The sequence below is a fragment of the Acomys minous genome (assembly GCF_964271855.1).
Source record: "Acomys minous genome assembly, chromosome: 1".
Lineage (NCBI taxonomy): Eukaryota > Metazoa > Chordata > Mammalia > Rodentia > Muridae > Acomys > Acomys minous.
Window position 1 is genome coordinate 139,538,832 of NC_140483.1, and position 17,629 is coordinate 139,556,460.

The following is a 17,629-nucleotide window of genomic DNA, read 5'->3' on the forward strand; positions in this document are numbered from 1 at the left end:
GCTGCTGGATGTGACAGACTGGTTTTATGCAGCCAGAGAGATGGATTAATGATCTCAGCAAAAAGCTGGCATGTTCAAGAGATTTAAAATATTTTTTTTATATAACAGCCTTAGCCAAAGCTGTTCTAGGGTTCAGAGGAACCCTAGTTCCCAGGGAGGACAGATTCCTTAACTAATGGCCAATTTCTAAGCAGAGGGGAGGACAAATGCTCAGGGGTAGGGGTGGGGGGAGAGAGAAGCACCAGGATCTATTACTGGGCTGGGAAACTCAGCCTTGCCAACCATGCCCTCACAGCCCCTCCGAGAAGCACTGCCAGAGCCCTGGGGACAAGATCCATGGTTAACTCACAGAGCATTTTCCCCGTTGAAGGTCCCTACACAGCTTCCTATTGCCTCATAGACATCTGCAGAATGCCTTGTTTTATGAGGCTTGTTTTGTTTCTGCTTTGCCTGATGGCTCTTGTGGAGAGCAGAAAGCCCAGGAGGAAGAGATGGACTGGGCAGCTGGAACCGTCCAAGCCAAGGTAGGCTTGCTGGGTGAGGGGGGCATTTCCAGTAGGTTTCCTCAGAAGGGCTAGAAGCTACCTCCTTAAATGTCCTATTAGAACGCCCCAGCTAGCAGGACTGCCAGCTTCCCAAAATGCTAACATCTCGCCACAGCGCTGAGCACAGGTCTGAGCTATAGTAAGTCTTGATTCTGACAACCGTGTCCTCAAGAGCATCTTGGTAGATGACTCTTTACCAAGCTTTAAATTATTATTTAAATTCTTTAAATTATTTAACAGGGAAGAACTTGATCATATTAATGGGCTTTGTGTTACTGTTTTGAATTCTAGAGAAAGTGTTAGGTTGCCAGCAGTACATGTGTACTGACAGAATTTGCACTGAAAATTGTTGTATTAAAAAACGTCTCTACTCTTAGTCAATGTGATTTGGACAGAGGTACAGAACTTGATCCCCCAAGCTGAAAGCATAAGGACTGCTGGGCATGGAGAGGAGCAGTCAGTCAGACATAAGCACCCTGTGTGACATGCTTTGCACCTTGTTCCTCTGGGTCTTCTCTCTGACAATGAGTGCTTTTGAATATAATCGAATAGGGTCTTCGTTGGTTAGTTTGTTTATTGCAGGGCTGAGTGTGTGAGGCAAATTGTCTAGGTCAGTAGTCTTCAAATAGTTTTGGCCATGTACTATTACAGGTAATGGTTTCTGGAAATTGTACCTCTCCTCTTCTCTTCTCTTCTCTTCTCTTCTCTTCTCTTCTCTCTCTCTCTCTCTCTCTCTCTCTCTCTCTCTCTCTCTCTCTCTCTCTCTTTACACACACACACATATGTGTGGGTGCAGTATTGTAGATAGGCACACTAGATTAAGCCTTGGCTACTTCCTTATTTTCAGAAAGAAGCTAACAGTAAGCATTATAATCAGCTTGTAGCTCTTCGGTGGAGACTGCCACTCTGGGAAACTTGGATCTCTCTGAGGCTTTGTCCTACTCTGCCAGAAAACACACTCCAAACTGATCTTGGTTTTGTGTCCAGGAGTACAGGCCTAAGCCAGGAAGAGACCTAAGAAACCACCTGGTTCAGTCACACTTCTGAGCCCTGATTTTGGGAAACGTGGTCAGGTGTTGTGTGAAAAGGAGATTCAGGGTCAAAGGATGCTGGGAAACCCTGGCTGCCGCTCCCGCAGATCAGCTCCAAGAACAGTGAAGAGGAGAGAAGAAAAGTCTTGGTGGAACTGTGGTAGGGAGAGGTGAGCAGGTGGTGAACAGCTGCTTAAGGGAAACCAACCATTGGGGAACGTCTGTTGAGGAGACATTGAGGAACGGAGGAAAGAGAAATACCGGAGCCCCAGGCATATGCGGTACAAACTGAAGGTTTTCAAGCCGAGAACCTTATTTTCTGTCTCTCTTACAAGCTTACTGTTTCCTTGTTTTTCTGTCTCTCTTCTTGCTTATTGTTACCCTCTTTTCTATCTCTCTTCTTTCTTGCTGTTAGTCACTTTTCTGTGTCTGTCACTTGCTTGCTGTCTGCCTGTTTATCCTTGGGCCAACCCCAGTATTGTATTTAAGTGAAGCTTAATTTTTTTCATTGTAGATTACATCATAATTTTTATGATCTTTTATAATCAATAGGGCATTCAAAAATAAGCAAAGCAAGAAAACAGTCTGACAAAGAAATACAAAAAGTTCTGTATAATGTATAATAAAGCACGCAGCAAAAAAAATCAATCAATTTCCAAGCAATGGTCAGCATAACCTGATTATTGTTTCTTAAACAATACTCAGGAAAGTTTAATCATAAATTTCTCCAGGGCTAAAGCCATTGTATTTACAAGATTGTTATAGCAAGATAGCTTGAGCTAAATGTTCTCTAATAAAGAAAAAACTTGACTTACACCCAGTCCCAAACCAAAAGGTGTGCTATCCAAGCCTAGACTAACTGCCAAGAGGTCCTTTATTATTTATTGTAAAATATCTGTAAAGCATGATGTTCCAAGCCCACGTTCTATTGCTCTCAGAACAGATTTTAAAGAAACTTTTCTATAGGTAACAGTATCTAGCCAGGTACTTAACTTCCTTACATGCGGTTTCTGCTTGGGTGCTCACAGTCAGAGCCAAAAACTCTTATCATTGTCTCAAGCCCTTGGCCAGATGGCCTCTTTCAACATTCTCTGTGGGAAAAAATTTTCCTGGTATGAATTTCCTTAGGGCTAAGAAATAAAGAGAAAAAGACAGTTTTAGGAGAAAAGGCAGATTTTTAGATAAAATTACACCAGGACCATCCATATTTAATATTTAAGGGCAATGGTGATCAGCCAGAGATCTTTGGAACTTTGTCAAGCAAGGCCTCAACAGCTGTTCTGGATGTCTAGAGGTCATGCTGGACAGTCGGAGGTCTCTGGAACTTTGTCAAGCAAAGCCTCTACAACTTGTCCTCATGTCTGTGACACCTGGCATGAGTCTTTTTCTTTTCTTTCTTTCTTTCTTTTTGGCTTTTTGAGACAGGGTTTCTCTGTGTAGCCTTGTCTATCCTGGACTCACTTTATAGACCAGGCTGGCCTCGAACTCACAAAGATCTGCCTGCCTCTGCCTCCCGAGTACTGGGATTAAAGGCTTGCATCACTACTCCCAGCTGGCATGAACCATTTTCAATAGATGTCTTCACAATAGAGTTCTAGAGTATTTTTGATTCAAATGGACATTGCGAACTTTGAAGAGCACAGTGTTTATTCAAAGTGACAGAACAACTGCTAACTTGTGGCACTCTCTCCCACTGGGAGCATGCTGGGAAGCAGGCTCATTTTACAAATGTGTGAATGCCTCAGGGGTGTGAGTTCACTCATAATAAAGGAAAAGCACGGCAGGAAATTGCCTCCCCCCCCCCTGCCCCCGCAGAATGGTGCCCACACTCTAGGACCCCAGCCACAGCAGCCTGGCTGTCACAACTTCCACCTGACACTATGTGGGCGCTGGGGAAACTTGATATTGACACTCAGGTGAGGACCATCTCTTAACATTTGTCCCATGGAGGAGTTAATATGAGAAAAGATGACACACAGCCAAAGGGTGTGCGCTCACCGAGACATGGCTGGCGAGATGGTAGGAAGCACAGCGCAGGGTCTTTTCTGGATCTCTCAGGACATGCACGTGTCAGACCACCATGGAGCTGGGGCTCCTCAGAGGTGGGGCACGTCAGTCATGCTTCCAACACTTTAGATTTCAAGTTTTCATTATGCAGGAGTGACATTATACTGACAAGTAGCAAAATACGACCTGACCCCTTCATTCTTCGCCTTGGGACCCTTCTTGTAAATCTTGCTCACACACGAACATATATACTCATTCATACACACGTACCACCCAAGTGGTTCTTGTCACAAACACACAGGGTGTATGGTCTCCCTCACATAGTCACACATCATACACATGTTACTGTACACACAATCACACCCCGCCTTCTAACCTGCCAGCCTTCTGGCATCTGCTGGCGAGCTTCTCATACAAAACAACCATTCTGCCCAGTAGGGGTGTTTTAAGACCTGCTGCTCGTGTTCTGGCCTTTGGTGTTCCCCTGTGTTGAGCTGATGCCAAGGCAGTCTGCTGCACCTCTCACTCAGCACTTCCTTTTTCTTCCTGTCTTTCTGCGTCCTACCTCAGCCCACCCCTCCCTGGCCCCCTCCTTCCTCGTCTCTTCCCTTTCCTGTCTGCAGAGGTCCGGCCATGGGTCTGTTTTCTCCAGTCTCTGAGCTTGAGCTTCGTTGATGGTTCCCTTTCCTGACTGCGGTCTCTCAGGGACCCATCTGTGGCTGTCCCTCTGTTGGTTTTCTGGCTGGTTGACCCAGGGTCAGCCCCTTTTGCTCCCCAAGTCACTCTTGCCCCATGACAAGGAAGTTGAGAGGCCAGAGAAGCCACTCTCTGGCCGTGCAGATTTTTTTTCCTTCCCCCCTGATCTTGCTGAGCCTCTGTTTTTCCAACCGAGGAAGGGGTTTGAGGATCTGGCGAGGAGTGGCTACAGTTCACAGTTCACAGTTCAGTGCCTGCGTGGAGCAGAGCTGCCTGTGAGAATGAGTGTGACCATTCCTGTTGCTAGGGAATCGATGGAGATCCAGACCTCTGCTAACCGCCTCCCATGGGCAGAGCTGCCCCGCCTCCCACAGGCATGGTGAGCACCTCCGCCCCTTTTTCTTCTCATAACAGGCCAGGCTGGGGGTCAACAGTTCTGACCTCTGCCCATAAGGGTGGGTGGGGCTCAGATGTCTGGGGCTAAGGTCCACACCTGATCAAAGATGAGTGGAGAAATCGCCCTCATAACTATCTCGGGGCCCAGAGGACCTTAATGACTCAAGTTATCTAACAAGTAGTCCCTAGTAAGAAAGAAAGAAAGAAAGAAAGAAAGAAAGAAAGAAAGACAGAAAGAAAAAAATCCAAGTTCAAAGCAGTGGCTGTCTCTGACATGAACTCTAATGCCAGCTTTTTGATCACTTCTCCCGGCAGGACTGCTGTGCCAGGCCTCAGGGGAAGATGACATGCTCAGTCCTGATGTGACCTGAGGAGCTGGGGTGGATGGGAAAGTGGGGGGGGGGCTCCCATTTTCTGAGGAGTGGGGGAGGGGAGAGAGGGTAAAGGGAAGGAGGGTGGGGCTGGGAGGAAAAGAGGGAGGGGGTTATGACCAGGATGTAAACTGAATTTTTTAAATGAATTAATTTAAAAAAAAAAAATCTGAGCCTCAGTGGCAACGGATTTAAACCTGCTGTGTGCTGTTGGAGTGACGGCATTCTGTGACTTCCGGTTCGCTAATGCTCCCCCAGATAGATGTGGAAAGTGTGCTGACAGGAAAGGATTTGCGCCTGAGGGACAGAGGGCACAGTTAATGTCTTGTGATCAGCTAAGCCCTCTGAGCTCCATCCCGCTGCGGTCTTTGCAGGCGATCTGCTTATGATAGCTGCCCTGCTAAGGTGACCCTGGTCCTGGGACAAAGGACAGAGCAGAGCTGTGGCTGCAGGAGGAAAGACATCGATGAAGATATTTCCAGTAGAGAAAGTGGGAGCAAAGAGAAGTCCAGTAGCTGTGTTGGTTGTTTTTTTTGGAGGTTTTTGTTTTTTTGTTTTTGTTTTTGTTTTTTTTTTTTTTGTCCTCTTGACACAAGCTGGAGTTATCTAGGAAGAGAGAACCCCAATTGAGAAAATGCCTCCATCAGATTTGCCTGTTGGCAAGTCTGTGGGGCATTTTCTTGATTAATGATGGATTAAGTTAGAGTGTGCGGCCCACTGTGGGCAGTGCCACCCCTGGGCAGGTGGTCCGGGCTATAAGCAAGCAGGCTGAACAAGCCATAAAGAGCCAGGCAGTAAGCAGCGCAGCTCCACGGCCTCTGCATTAGCTTCCGCCTTGAGGCTGCAGCTTGACTTCCTGCCCTGACTTCCCTTTGTGACGAACTACTTATCTAAGGAATAACCCCTCTCTTCCCAAGTTGTTACTGCTTATGGTGCTTATCACATCAATAGCAAACCAAGACAGTAGTTCAGAGAGTGACAGTGCAAAAAGGGCCGTGTACACCGACCCAGGGACGGTGCATGCAGAGAACCCAGACCCCCTGCTCAGACCTAGCCAAGGGGCAGCTCATTCTCCATGGTTGTGGGGAGAGACTGCCTCTGACATGAAGTCTGATACTCCCAATTTCATCACTTTCCCTTGGTGGGGAGGCCTTGCAGGCACACAGAGGAAGGGGAAGCAGGCTATCTGGATGAGACCTGATAGGATGTGGTCATATGGTGAGAGAGGAGGTCCCCTTCTGTCAGAGGTCTAGGGGAGGGGAATAGGGCGGAAGAGGGAGGAAGGGTGGAAATGGGAAGATAAGAGTGAGGGGATAACAATTGGGATGTAATCTGAATAAAAAAACCATATATATATATATATATATATATATATATATATATATATATATATATATATATATCCATGTTATATAGCACAAGCCTTTGTGGTTCATTTGTATAGTTCAGACTTTCTTGAGCATGCTCTGTTACATATAGGTCCACATACAATTTCATGCATTGCTGTCTCATTGTCATCTTTTGTTGTTTTTGTTTTTTTGAGATAGGGGCTCACCAAATAAATCTGGCTGTCCTAGAATTCCCTACGTAGACCAAGCTGGTCTTGAACTCACAGAGATCCTCCTGCCTCTGCCTCTCAAGTGCTGGGATTAAAAGTGTGCAGCACCACTCCTGGTTTCAGTAGTATCTCAAATCTTTACCCAGAGGTGTGTGTTTTAGTATTACTACCACAGTGAGCGATGGGTCACCTTCATACACTGTAGAGTGCTGCTGTGCCTGTGCCAGCTTTAGACTGTGTCGGGGAGAGTCTCAGCCTGTTCTTTTCACATGCTAACTATGCAGCCTTTCCCGTCTCTGGCTGCTGGACCAGGCCTGGTCCCACAGACTCCTAGGATATGGAAGTCCCTCTAGGACCTCTGCATATGACTGCTCATGCCCAAGGGAAGTGGACAGGGCCCAGGTTCTGTGTCTAGCTCTACTAGAGGAAAGCTAAGTGGGCTCTTCTTCTCGCCACGATCTTCTATGATGGAGCTTTTGTCTAAAGGCAAAGCTAGTCACCTCACCCTCCCCTGTCTGCTTGATTAACACCATCTATTGCTTTTCCATTGCCTTTGAGTAGGCAGCACTTTCCTGTGACTCTTAAGGCTCTGACTGCACTTGAGCTTGCATATGCCTGCAGCCCTATTTTCTGCCATCCCTAAAGCTGGCCCTTTCCTTTTTCATCGAACACCCACTCAGACTGTAGCTGAGGATGTGGGTCCTGCACCAAGTGTCTCTCTGGCACCCAACGGGGGATATGAAATTAGGCTATTGGCTGGAAGGATGGGGATGCCGTGACAGTGCAACCTCCGGCATGAGGACCCTGGCAAAGAGATTGCTAAGAGGGAGAAGGAGTGCTGGGACATGGCCTTAGTGACACTGGAAGGAGGGATGGGCGGGAGGTAGAGGGAGGCAGCAGTGCTATGGTAGAGACTGAGCAGGCCGAGGGGTAGCAGAACCCAAGTGCTTTATCAGAGCCCTCCTGGGCCTCTGTGCTACAGCGCAGCACGGGCAGGGCCTAAGGCCGGGCACTGCTGCCGATAGCCGAGAAGGCAGCAGCACAAGGAGTCCAGCTCTTAGGAGAAATAGTCCTGGCTTATTTATCTGGGGTGAAGAAAAAAATTGAGTCCAAAAGTACTTGGGGTGGGGGAAGCAAAAGCACTTTATACAGTACCGTCATGGCGCATGCCACTGCTTTCATCCAAACCTTTAGAACGGCCGACACCGGAGTGAGCCCCGGGGTTAGCGTGGACTGAGGCGGCAGTGATGTATCAGGGAAGGCTCGTCAGTGGTCAAAAGGTCCTGCTGTGGGGTGCGATGTGGCTAATGGAAACTGTGTACAGAGAGGAGCCCAAAGCTGGCTCAGAAAAGTAAGCTTTTTATTGTTTTATACAAGGAAAAGAAGGACTATCACACACGTCTGTGGCGGCGACTTCCGGTAAAGGCTGAGGAAATGCAACATGGGGAGGGAGGGTTGGCCTACACTGGCCTTCGGCTTACTTTTGGTTCAGAGTGGGCGAAATTGCTCATGGGAATGAGCGGTGGCAGAGGGAGGAGCTGGGGCCTGGCAGCAGGGGTTGAGGGTAGCGGTCAGACCCCTCCCTGAGTCCCAGAATCTCACAGTCCAAGAAAGCATAAACAGGAAAGGGTCTTGCTGAAGACAGAGTGAAAAGACTTGGTGGTGGGTCAGCTGGGACCAGATGGACTGAGCCAGGTTGGTGGCTGCCATGTCAGAGGTGTCCCATGCCCATGCCTGTCTCTCCTGGCTCACCCTGCCCTTTCCTCTTTAAAGATTTTGCCATAGCTCATCCCAATTGTTTTCCTGCCAAACCATCTCTCTCCTTTTCTTTACCCTGTTTTGTAGTTTTATGGCACTCAGCACTCCCTGACATGACATCCTTTATCCATCGGCGTGTTTATTGCCACCTCCTCAACTAGGTTACAGGCCCATGAGGATCAGCAACACTCTCGCATGGTGTGAATGGGTTAGGCAGAGTGGCTGCTCCCAGAAATATGTCAAGCAAGTGACCTTGATTCCAGGCACTGGGGGACTACCAGATGGCTGTCCGTGTGGATGCTGACATCCCGAGGTTGAAGGGGAAACAGGTGGAATCAGAGCCCTCACTGAAGTGAGAGGACGAACCGGGAGGTCTGGGGCTGTGAGACAGACAGGAGCAGCCCCCAAAGAGGTCCTAAGCTGGAGGCTGCAGCTTATAAAGGACTGTGTGTGGGTCGGGGCCTGCCACCCCTAAACTGGCCCTGAGCTAATAATAAAACCTTCTGTGATCGTGAACGCATTGTCTATTCTGTCCAAGCTGGTAGCCACAAGCCATGCGTTGACCTTGAGCATTTACACATGGCTAGCATGAGAGAGAAACTGGATAGTAATTGTACTAAATTCTATCAAAGCTGTAGGTGGCTGCCTATTTCTAATGGCTACTTCACAGGTGTGCAAAGCTTTGATGTCCCCCTACGTTAGACTGTCTGTGCAGAGGTGGTAGAGGACAAAAGTTAAGACAGGCGTCTCCGAGGTCACAGGAGAGGGAACATGCCAGTTTTCCTTTGTAGTCTAAACAGGAAACACGATTTTTTTTTTCCTAAAAGTGAGACAGGAGTGTGTGGGTAAAATGAAAGTATGAAAAAGGGGTGTTGAGCACTCAGAACGAAAGTGTCTCATTGTTTTTACAACCCCAGAAACCCCACAGGCCCTGAGAAGACCTGGCTCTTTTCACGTGTTAGTCACATCACCTCTTAAGCCACATAGTCAGCTCCAATCTGCATCCGGGCATCTCTGGAAATTGCCAATGGCAGCACCAGAGTAATCCTGCTGGTTTTCAAGTTCCACTCACCCAGCTCCCACCAGGGCTTTAGAAAGTCCCGGCCCTTTTGCCTCCTCAGATCTTCCCAGCCCCCAGGCAGCAGTGTGACAGCTCTCTAAGTGTGGTTAAGTCCCAGAGCCACCAACAGGAAGTGATAGTTTGTAATCACTGAGGTGTCACAGGATCTTCAGATGTTACATTGAAGCGATGGTCCTCAGTGTGGCTGAGTGGGAATCAGTTAGTGTGGGGCCTTTCCAGAGATGCAGGTTTAAGTGGTCTGGGTTGTGGCTAAACATCAGCATTTCTGAAAGCTCCTGGGGGTGGGGGTGGGGCGGGATCCTAATGTACAATTAAGACCAAGAATCATCTAGTTTAAGAACAACTTAGGCCAAACGTGCTAGAATGTGTTTGAACTCACTCTAGAAGCTGGCAGGGGCATCCTTCCATGTTACCGTCTAGTGTGTGCTGGGCTTCGTGCCTAGCACAGACAAACAGAGGTGAGCTCAGATCCCACCTTTTAGGTTGACTGAGAAATACAAACGATACAGCCCAGGTACCCCACATAGAGTAACTGTCCTCCCTGACACAGAATAACAACCAGTGGGCGAATGCTTCACAATATCCTGGGTCTGAATGTTCTAGACTGTATGGTTATGGTGACAAAATTAATCTAGCTAGCTAGTGAACTAGCTAGATGGGGGTGTGTGTACAGATCTGTCCCCTGGACTTACAGGAGCGCTCCAGGTTTAGCTGGGGAAAGCAGTGTTTAGAGCTTTTACAATGCTTATATCACAGCATTATTTATTACAAACCGTACTGTAACACATGAATCTCACTGTGCAGCCCTGACTGTCCTGGAACAAACTCTACAGACCAGGCTGGCCTCAAAACTCACAGAGATCCACCTGCCTCCGCCTCCTGAGTTCTGGGATTAAAGGTGTGTGTCACCAAGCCACCATGCTCAGCTTTGAGAGAAAAAAAAATTTTTTTTTAAAGAAAAAAACATAATTTTCGCCATCCCTCAACTTAACTATTTTTATCCTCTTGAAACTAACTAAGACCTTGCTGGGTAGAAAAATATTCTGCTGCAGAAGATAGATGCTCCCAGAAATGTTTCAGAAGGACCTGTCCTCGGGTGGGCATCCTTGTGAGGGTGTAGGTGGTGTGGACATTGCTTTAGCCTCCTCCTTCCTTGTGTGTGCTGGAGAAAAGTCACCTGCAGGGAGTCATCTGTCCAATCGTCCAATCGGTCTCTCCCTGTGCCTTGCTGAGCCATGGAAAAACATCTTTGTTTCTTTGTAGCCACTTGTATAAAAAGAACCTGGATGTAACCAAAATCGGGACAGGAAAACCTCCGCCCCTGCTCAGAGTGGAGGACCATGACTTCACCATGAGGCCAGCCTTTGGAGGTAAGAGGGCGTCCTCCCCTAATGGTTGGGCCCCAGCCACCTCGTCTCCCTGTCTCCAGAGCTGCCACGCTAAGGTACAGTCTGCACCATTTTCTTAGCCACAGCTTGCTGAGTGAGATAAACTCTCTAAGGAGAGAAGTTGTCAAAGAGTATGAATCTTATTCAGAAGAAGGCTCCACACCCATTCCCTGTTACATCACATGGGGGCCCAGCTGTACTCCAACATTTACGTTTTGTAGAGCGTCCACATCCAGGCCATGGCAACTAGGGAAGGAGGCAGCATGTTGCCCTGGCCTGTGGGGTTCGACTAAAACTCAGGAGGAGGTTCACCTGTTGGAATGCAAGACACAAAGAAGGAGAGCAAGTCTGACTGATCAAGCTCTCAAACTTTATTAGTCAGGCAGCAGTATTTATAAGTCAGAAGGCAGGGAAGCATATTGCCATAGCAACCCAGCTGCAGGCTTTTCTCAAAACACAGGGAATTCCAGGCAGGGTCATAATGTCCTGCCACACAGGGTATCTGGCTCCATCTCTGTCTAGTCTAACTGCTAAACCTCAGGCAGGCCACCAATCTCTTCTGAGCCTCTGTTTGCTCCTTTATGAAGTGGGAACAGTGAGCTGGAGAGATGGCTCAGTGGGTAAGAGCGCCGCCTGCTCTTCCAAAGGTCCTGAGTTCAATCCCCAGCGACCACATGGTGGCTCACAGCCATCTATAATGTAATGTGATATGATGCCCTCTTCTGGCCTGAAGGTGTACATGCAGACAGAACATTGTATACATAATAAATAAATAAATAAATAAATAAATAAATAAATAAATCTTTGAAGTGGGAACAGTAATCAACACATGGGAGTTCTGTCCAGATAACAGGATAATATATGCAAAGCCCTTGACACATGCATGTTCATTCACGTCCTTGCAGAAAGTCCAGCTGTCAGACCTTCCTCTTGTGTGACTGCTGGAGGATTTAGAAATTAATTTGTCTTATAGACTTTTGCATTTTAAAAGGCAATGTATTTAATGCAGATTCTGCATGGAGCTTAGGTCATCAGGCTTGTGTGGCAAGTACTTATCTGTTGAGCTATTTCGCCAGCCACACTGAGTTTATTTTAGAATCACATAGTATGTATGTCTGTTTAGGGCATAAAGGTGAAGAATTCGGACAGGCCTTTATAGTTCAGCTGTGTTAGGTGGACCAGAGATTCATCCCAGGAGAGAGGTTGAGTCAGCTGCCTTGGAGGACAGCTGGCTGTGGGAATAGGAAATGTTGGCTGAGTCAGGGTCTTATGATCTTGAAAGGAGACTCACAGGAAGTTGTGTCATGGGGACCACAGAGGAAAAGGCTGACAAGAAAGGAAAAAGAACCTAGGCAGTGTCTCTCAGCATCAAGGCAGGTACAGGGGATGCAGGGGCACGCAGGCTGAGTGCTAATAGCAGCAAAAGGCAATGGCTACTGCGGCAGGGACCACTCATGTCTGAGGTCTCCTTACATAGTCCAGTGGGAGCTGGGGATTGAACTCGGGTCCTCTGGGAGAGACATACATGCTCTCAACCACAGAGCCATCTCTCCAGCCCCTGGAATTTTCTCTATTGCCTAGATTTGGATTTAACTAGGCCTTCTTCTAGCCTCTGGTTGCATCTGTGGGTGCACCTGCCATCACTGTGTTACATCTTTCATTCGTTCTAAGCTCCTGGAGAAAGGAACTTCATCAGCCACCCCCACACTGTGGCTGCCATGCTCAGGGCTTGTTGTAGCAGACAACATTAGCATGGAATGTTGAGTTTACTGGTCAGTGGGTGAAGCTGTGTGGATCTGGGAGGCACTGAGACAGGTGAGGACTTACTCAAGTTAAGCTGCACATCCATCTATCCCTTTCTCCTGTTTTCTTCCCCTTCCTCCATTCTCCTCCTCCTCTTCTTCCTCCTCCTCTTCCTCCTTCTCCTTCCTCTCCTTCTCCCCCTCCCCTTCCCCGCCCCCTTCTAAGCTGGGACTGAAACCAGGGTTCCCCACGTGCTAACTTCATGGTCTACTAAAAAATAATATTCTAGAGCCACGATTTATTTATTTATTTATTTTTTAACAATCTGACACCCAAACCATCAAGTTAGGACACTCAATAAGGAATTGTTATTACAATTTTGTTTTTCATTCTAACTGATTTTGTTAGTTTGAGAACATGTCGTCATAAAAAGAGGCTCTGTAAAAGGTGCCTGAAGAGTTCTTTGCCCATGGACAACCCTCCATGATTTCTGTATTCGTTTGATGTGGCAACTTCTTTATAGGTGACCCAGGGTATCACAGACACTCCGTTTCCATTTCCATGGTAACTAGGAACACACACTACTATACTAGCAATGCTAGCAATGCTAGTAGCATTTTGCTACTGGGCCTCCCTGCTGTGTCCTGTGTATGGTCTCAGTCCTGCATCTGCCCACTCTGCTGGGGAAAGCACACGCTCCTACAGCAGCCTTGGAGCGCAGGCCCAGGTGACAACCCAGAGCCATGCTGGGTGTATCCAGGCACTGTAGGCTGTACTAGTATGACAGAGAGCCACTCAGGATGCCTGCCACTTCACTGGGAGCCAGATTTTCAGTGCAGCTCCTCAGTAACCTGAACACCAGTGCCAGGAGGCTGGGAGACAGTCTTTCCTCTAGCATGGATCAGGCCCTCAGCAGCCCCACCCCCTGTTTAGTCACCTGGAGGTGACACCAGGAGGAGTAAGGTACAGGCTTGTCCTCTAAGCAAGTGAGCCCTGCCAGGGGGACAGTGGCATGCTACCATTACTGCTCATGAGAACAGCCTGCTACTCTTTATTCACCGCTTGAAAAGGCCAGTGATTTAAGGGCAAACTGTTGGGCCACAAAAAGGATGCATTGGGAAACTAACAAAAGCCGGGAGGCCGTTGCCAAAGATGACTGTCTGGGGTGTCAGCTATGTGTAGAGGCATTGTAGGGAGGAACAGAGGAGGAGGAGGAGGAGGAGGAGGAGGAGGAGGAGGAGGTCATGGGCAGGACTTGGAGACGCCTAGGTGATACAACAGTGGCCTAGAAGGGGATGTCGCCTTAGTGACGTTTATCTGGGCATGAAAAAGAGGGAAGCGGTTATGCAAGATTAGGTCAAGCCAACCTGACCCAGAGGTTACAGGGGTCAGGCACAATATAAGGGCAGAGATCCAGCCTTTCCATTCTGTTTTCATCACGCATCAAGCACTTATACAGGCCCAATGGGAGAATTGGTGCTTTCTGCAAAATATCCCTGTCTCTGAACAGTAGTGCACCGCAGAGGGCAAGCTGAAGGCCTTGTCAGCAAAGCTAGTGGGAAACTGGAGATGACTGGCAACTGTGTAGCCTCCAAAATCTGGGCTTTTAAATCATGACTAAAAGAAGACAGTCTGGGTGGTGTGGAGGACCCCTCACAGGCTTTCTGCAGAGCATCAAAAGTAAGGGACCTACCTAGTAGACAGATGAGAAAGCTGAACCTCAGAGAACTCTCTGTTGGCCACACTAAAGCCAACAATCAAGACCAAAACTCATCCAGACAGCATGACAATGCAACTGTTTGTTTTAAAAATTGATATTGCATAGTTTTTAAGAAATCTGTTTCCCAGAATAAGGATAATCCAGCTTCTCCATCTATGGAGAACCCACAACATGGGTGAAGTGACAGGAGGTGAGAGGAGACACAGGCCAGAAGGGGAATTGAGTAAAAGAAATGGCTCTTCACTCTATCTGGAGCGTGTTAGATCATATAAGTCCAGAAGGGGCAAACTACCATCTATATCATACAAACACTCGAGTACACATGCACTCATGTGTGTGTCCAAATACACGAACCCTACACCTCTCCCCAGAGGTGGCAGGATGTTTCCCTCCTGTCCCCCTTACCAGATGATCACAACATGGGGATGTTGGTGGGCAGGGCCAGGACAGACTTAAGCAGTTAGCATCTTGTAGGTGACATGTAGGATAGTGGTGAAGTGACAGGAGGTGAGAGGAGACACAGGCCAGAAGGGGAACTGAGTAAAAGAAATGGCTCTCCACTCTATCTGGAGCGTGTTAGATCATGTAAGTCCAGAAGGGGCAAACTACCATCCATAGGCTTGTCTTCCACTCTGGTTTTGGTTATTCAGATGTTTTCTTGAGTGCAGTCAGGTACCTGGTGGCACTAACATTCCTGGTAGCTTTAACTCACTCTCAGACACTGGGATGGCTCATCTTAGCTGTCAACTTGACCACCTCTGGAATCAACTCATGCCCACGCAGCTGGACACGCCTGTGAAGAAATATTCTTCACTGGATCGTTTGAGGTATGAGACCCACCCTAAATGTGGGCCACACCTTATAAGGGCACCCACATAAACATGGGAGGAAGGAGCTTTTGCTTTCTGCCTGCTTTCTCTTACTCTTGCTGGCAAGTTCATCCATGCTGCGTTGGAGGCATGCCTTTACTGGTATCAGGACTTGTTTCTTTGGGATTCCAATCCAGACTGAAGACCGGCTGAGACATCCAGCCTCGTGGACTGAACAACTACCAGACTCTTGGCCTTTTCTTTAGGGGACAGCCATTGTTGGACTAGCAGGACCACAACTTGTAAACGACTCTCATAAATTCCCTCTTAAAGTGCATAGATTCATTCTGTTGGTTCCATTTCTCTAGAGAACCCTGACTAATACAGATTGTGGTGACAGGATTGCTGTGACAGGCCTGACCATGGATTTTTGGAGGAGGGCTCAAGGGGTTGAAAGTGCTGAGAGAAGTGGGAACTGTGGAGGCCCAGCTCAAGAAGTTTCAGATGGGAACAATATTAGCAACTGGGCTTATTTTGACAAAGAATGTGGCTGCTTTTTGCCCTTGTCCTAGAAATTTGCCTGAAAATTGACAAGATAATGGACTAATTTTTCTTGGCGGAGGAGATTTTAAGGCAGCCTAATCTGCCTCTGTTTTATGCAGGTCTACAAGGAAAAGAACAAACAAGATACACAGAATGTATAGTCAGGAGAGAAAAAGAGTTCCAGGAAATGCAGTGTTGGGCCTAAAGCTTATGCTGAAGATTAGGAAGGACCCCAGGTGATATGGAATAAGGGAGGAGTGCCCTCAGGGCAAGACCCTAACCTGATAATCCTGCCATCTGTGAAAGGAAAGGGCTTGAGGAATCTTCTGTTCCCTAGAAGCAACAGCAAATCAAAGCTTATGCAATTGTAATTCAAGGAGGGGCCAGGCTCCAACCTAAGCAGCCAAAAACAGCATTTTCAGCCATTTCTGGCTTTAGCTTCATGGAGGCTATGTGAATGTGGTGGTTTGAATAGGTATAGCCCCACAGACTCCTGTGTTTGAACGCTTGGCCTTAGGGAGGAGCCCTATTAGGTTGTATGGCCTTATTGGAGTAGGTGTGGTCTTATTGGAGTAGGTGTGGTCTTGTTGGAGTAGGTGTGGTCTTATTGGAGTAGGTGTGGCCTTGTTGGAGTAGGTGTGGTCTTGTTGGAGTAGGTGTGGCCTTGTTGGAGGCTTTGAGGTTATATATGCTCAAGCTACACCCAGGGTGAAACACAGTCTCCATCTTCTGCCTGCGGATCAAGATGTAGAACTCTCGGCTCCTCTGAGCACCATGTTTGCCTGCATGCTGCCATGCTTCCTGCCATGATGTTAATGGACTAAACTTTTGAAACTGTAAGCCAGCCCCAGTGAAATGCTTTCCTTTGTAAGAGTTACTTTGGTCATGGTGTCACTTCACAGCAATGAGCAAAGGGTGGTAGAATCTTCCTCAATGGTTAAGGAGAGCTGCTGAGACCAGAAGTGTGTCAAGGGGAATCCTTGCATGGAGGCCCAGAGATACCTCTGTGACATCTAGATTCTGATAGTGGTTTCATGATTTTGGAGGTGACAAAGCTGTGGGATATCTTTCAGGGTGAGCTAAAGACAGGAGTAGATCCAGCCGAAGAGAGAGAAGTGTGCTGTTGACAGCGAAGCTGGAAGAGCAAAGTCATCTAAACCCTTGACATCAGATACATAGTTTCAGGATTGGAAGTTTGCCCTGATGGGTTTTGGTCTTGCTTTGGTCCAGTAGTTCCTCACTATGGCCCCACTCCTGCCCCCCTTTGGAATGGTAATGTATATTAAGTGTAAGTGTATGTTGGAAGTCTGTAATTTGCTTTTTGATCATACAGGAGGTTACAATTAAGAGATCTCAGAGTCAAGTCTCAGAGGAGTCTCTCACTTGTAAACTGTGTTGAAAGACTACGGAGACCTTTGAAGGTGCACTAAATGCATTTTCCATTATGATATGGCCAGGACCCTATGAGAGCCAGGGATTGAAATGTGACAGTTTGCAGACAAATGGTTCCCACAGGCTCATCTATTTAAATGTGTGGCCTCCAGTTGGTGGAACTGTTCAGGAAGGACTAGGAGGTGTGGCCTTATTAGAGGGGGGTGCGTCACTGGGAATGAGCTTTGAGGTTTCAAGGGTGCCTGTTGTCATTCTGTCTTGTGCTTGTGGGTCAGGATATAAGCTCTCAGCTAACCGCCTCAGTGCTGTGCCCGCTTGCCTGTTGCCATGCTTCCTCAGTGATGGTCACGGACTGTAACCTGCATACGTGAGCCCCAAATGAAATGTTTCCTTTTATAAAGTTGCCTTCATCGTGGTGCTTTGTCATGGCATTAGAAAACTGATGAAGACAGACATTGGCATGGTCTGGAGGCGAGCTGTGCATTGCGTTCTGCACATTAAGCTGTACATTAAAGTGAACCTCTCTCTATCCTCACTACTAAGGTGTAGTCTTCAGAGAGGTAGTATAAAACAGCCCCACCGGTGGCTCTG

At 47.7% G+C, this 17,629-nt stretch overlaps 1 protein-coding gene across 3 annotated transcripts in view; it reads left to right on the top strand.

The window, feature by feature from the left end:
- Positions 1 to 212: 212 nt before the first annotated feature.
- The window catches only part of LOC311598034 (gamma-aminobutyric acid receptor subunit rho-2), a 38,569-nt gene continuing 21,152 nt past the window's right edge, over positions 213 to 17,629 (top strand). Inside the window, exons 1-2 of one of the 3 annotated variants that reach the window (XM_084782788.1) lie at positions 213 to 524; positions 10,707 to 10,813. In XM_084782788.1, the coding sequence (XP_084638914.1) occupies positions 337 to 524; positions 10,707 to 10,813 (295 nt within the window). In that variant the 5' untranslated portion in view covers positions 213 to 336. Of the gene's footprint in view, positions 525 to 1,502; positions 1,747 to 4,413; positions 4,659 to 10,706; positions 10,814 to 17,629 lie in introns of those variants that run through there. The other 2 variants (XM_084782790.1, XM_084782789.1) reach the window with 2 other exon arrangements.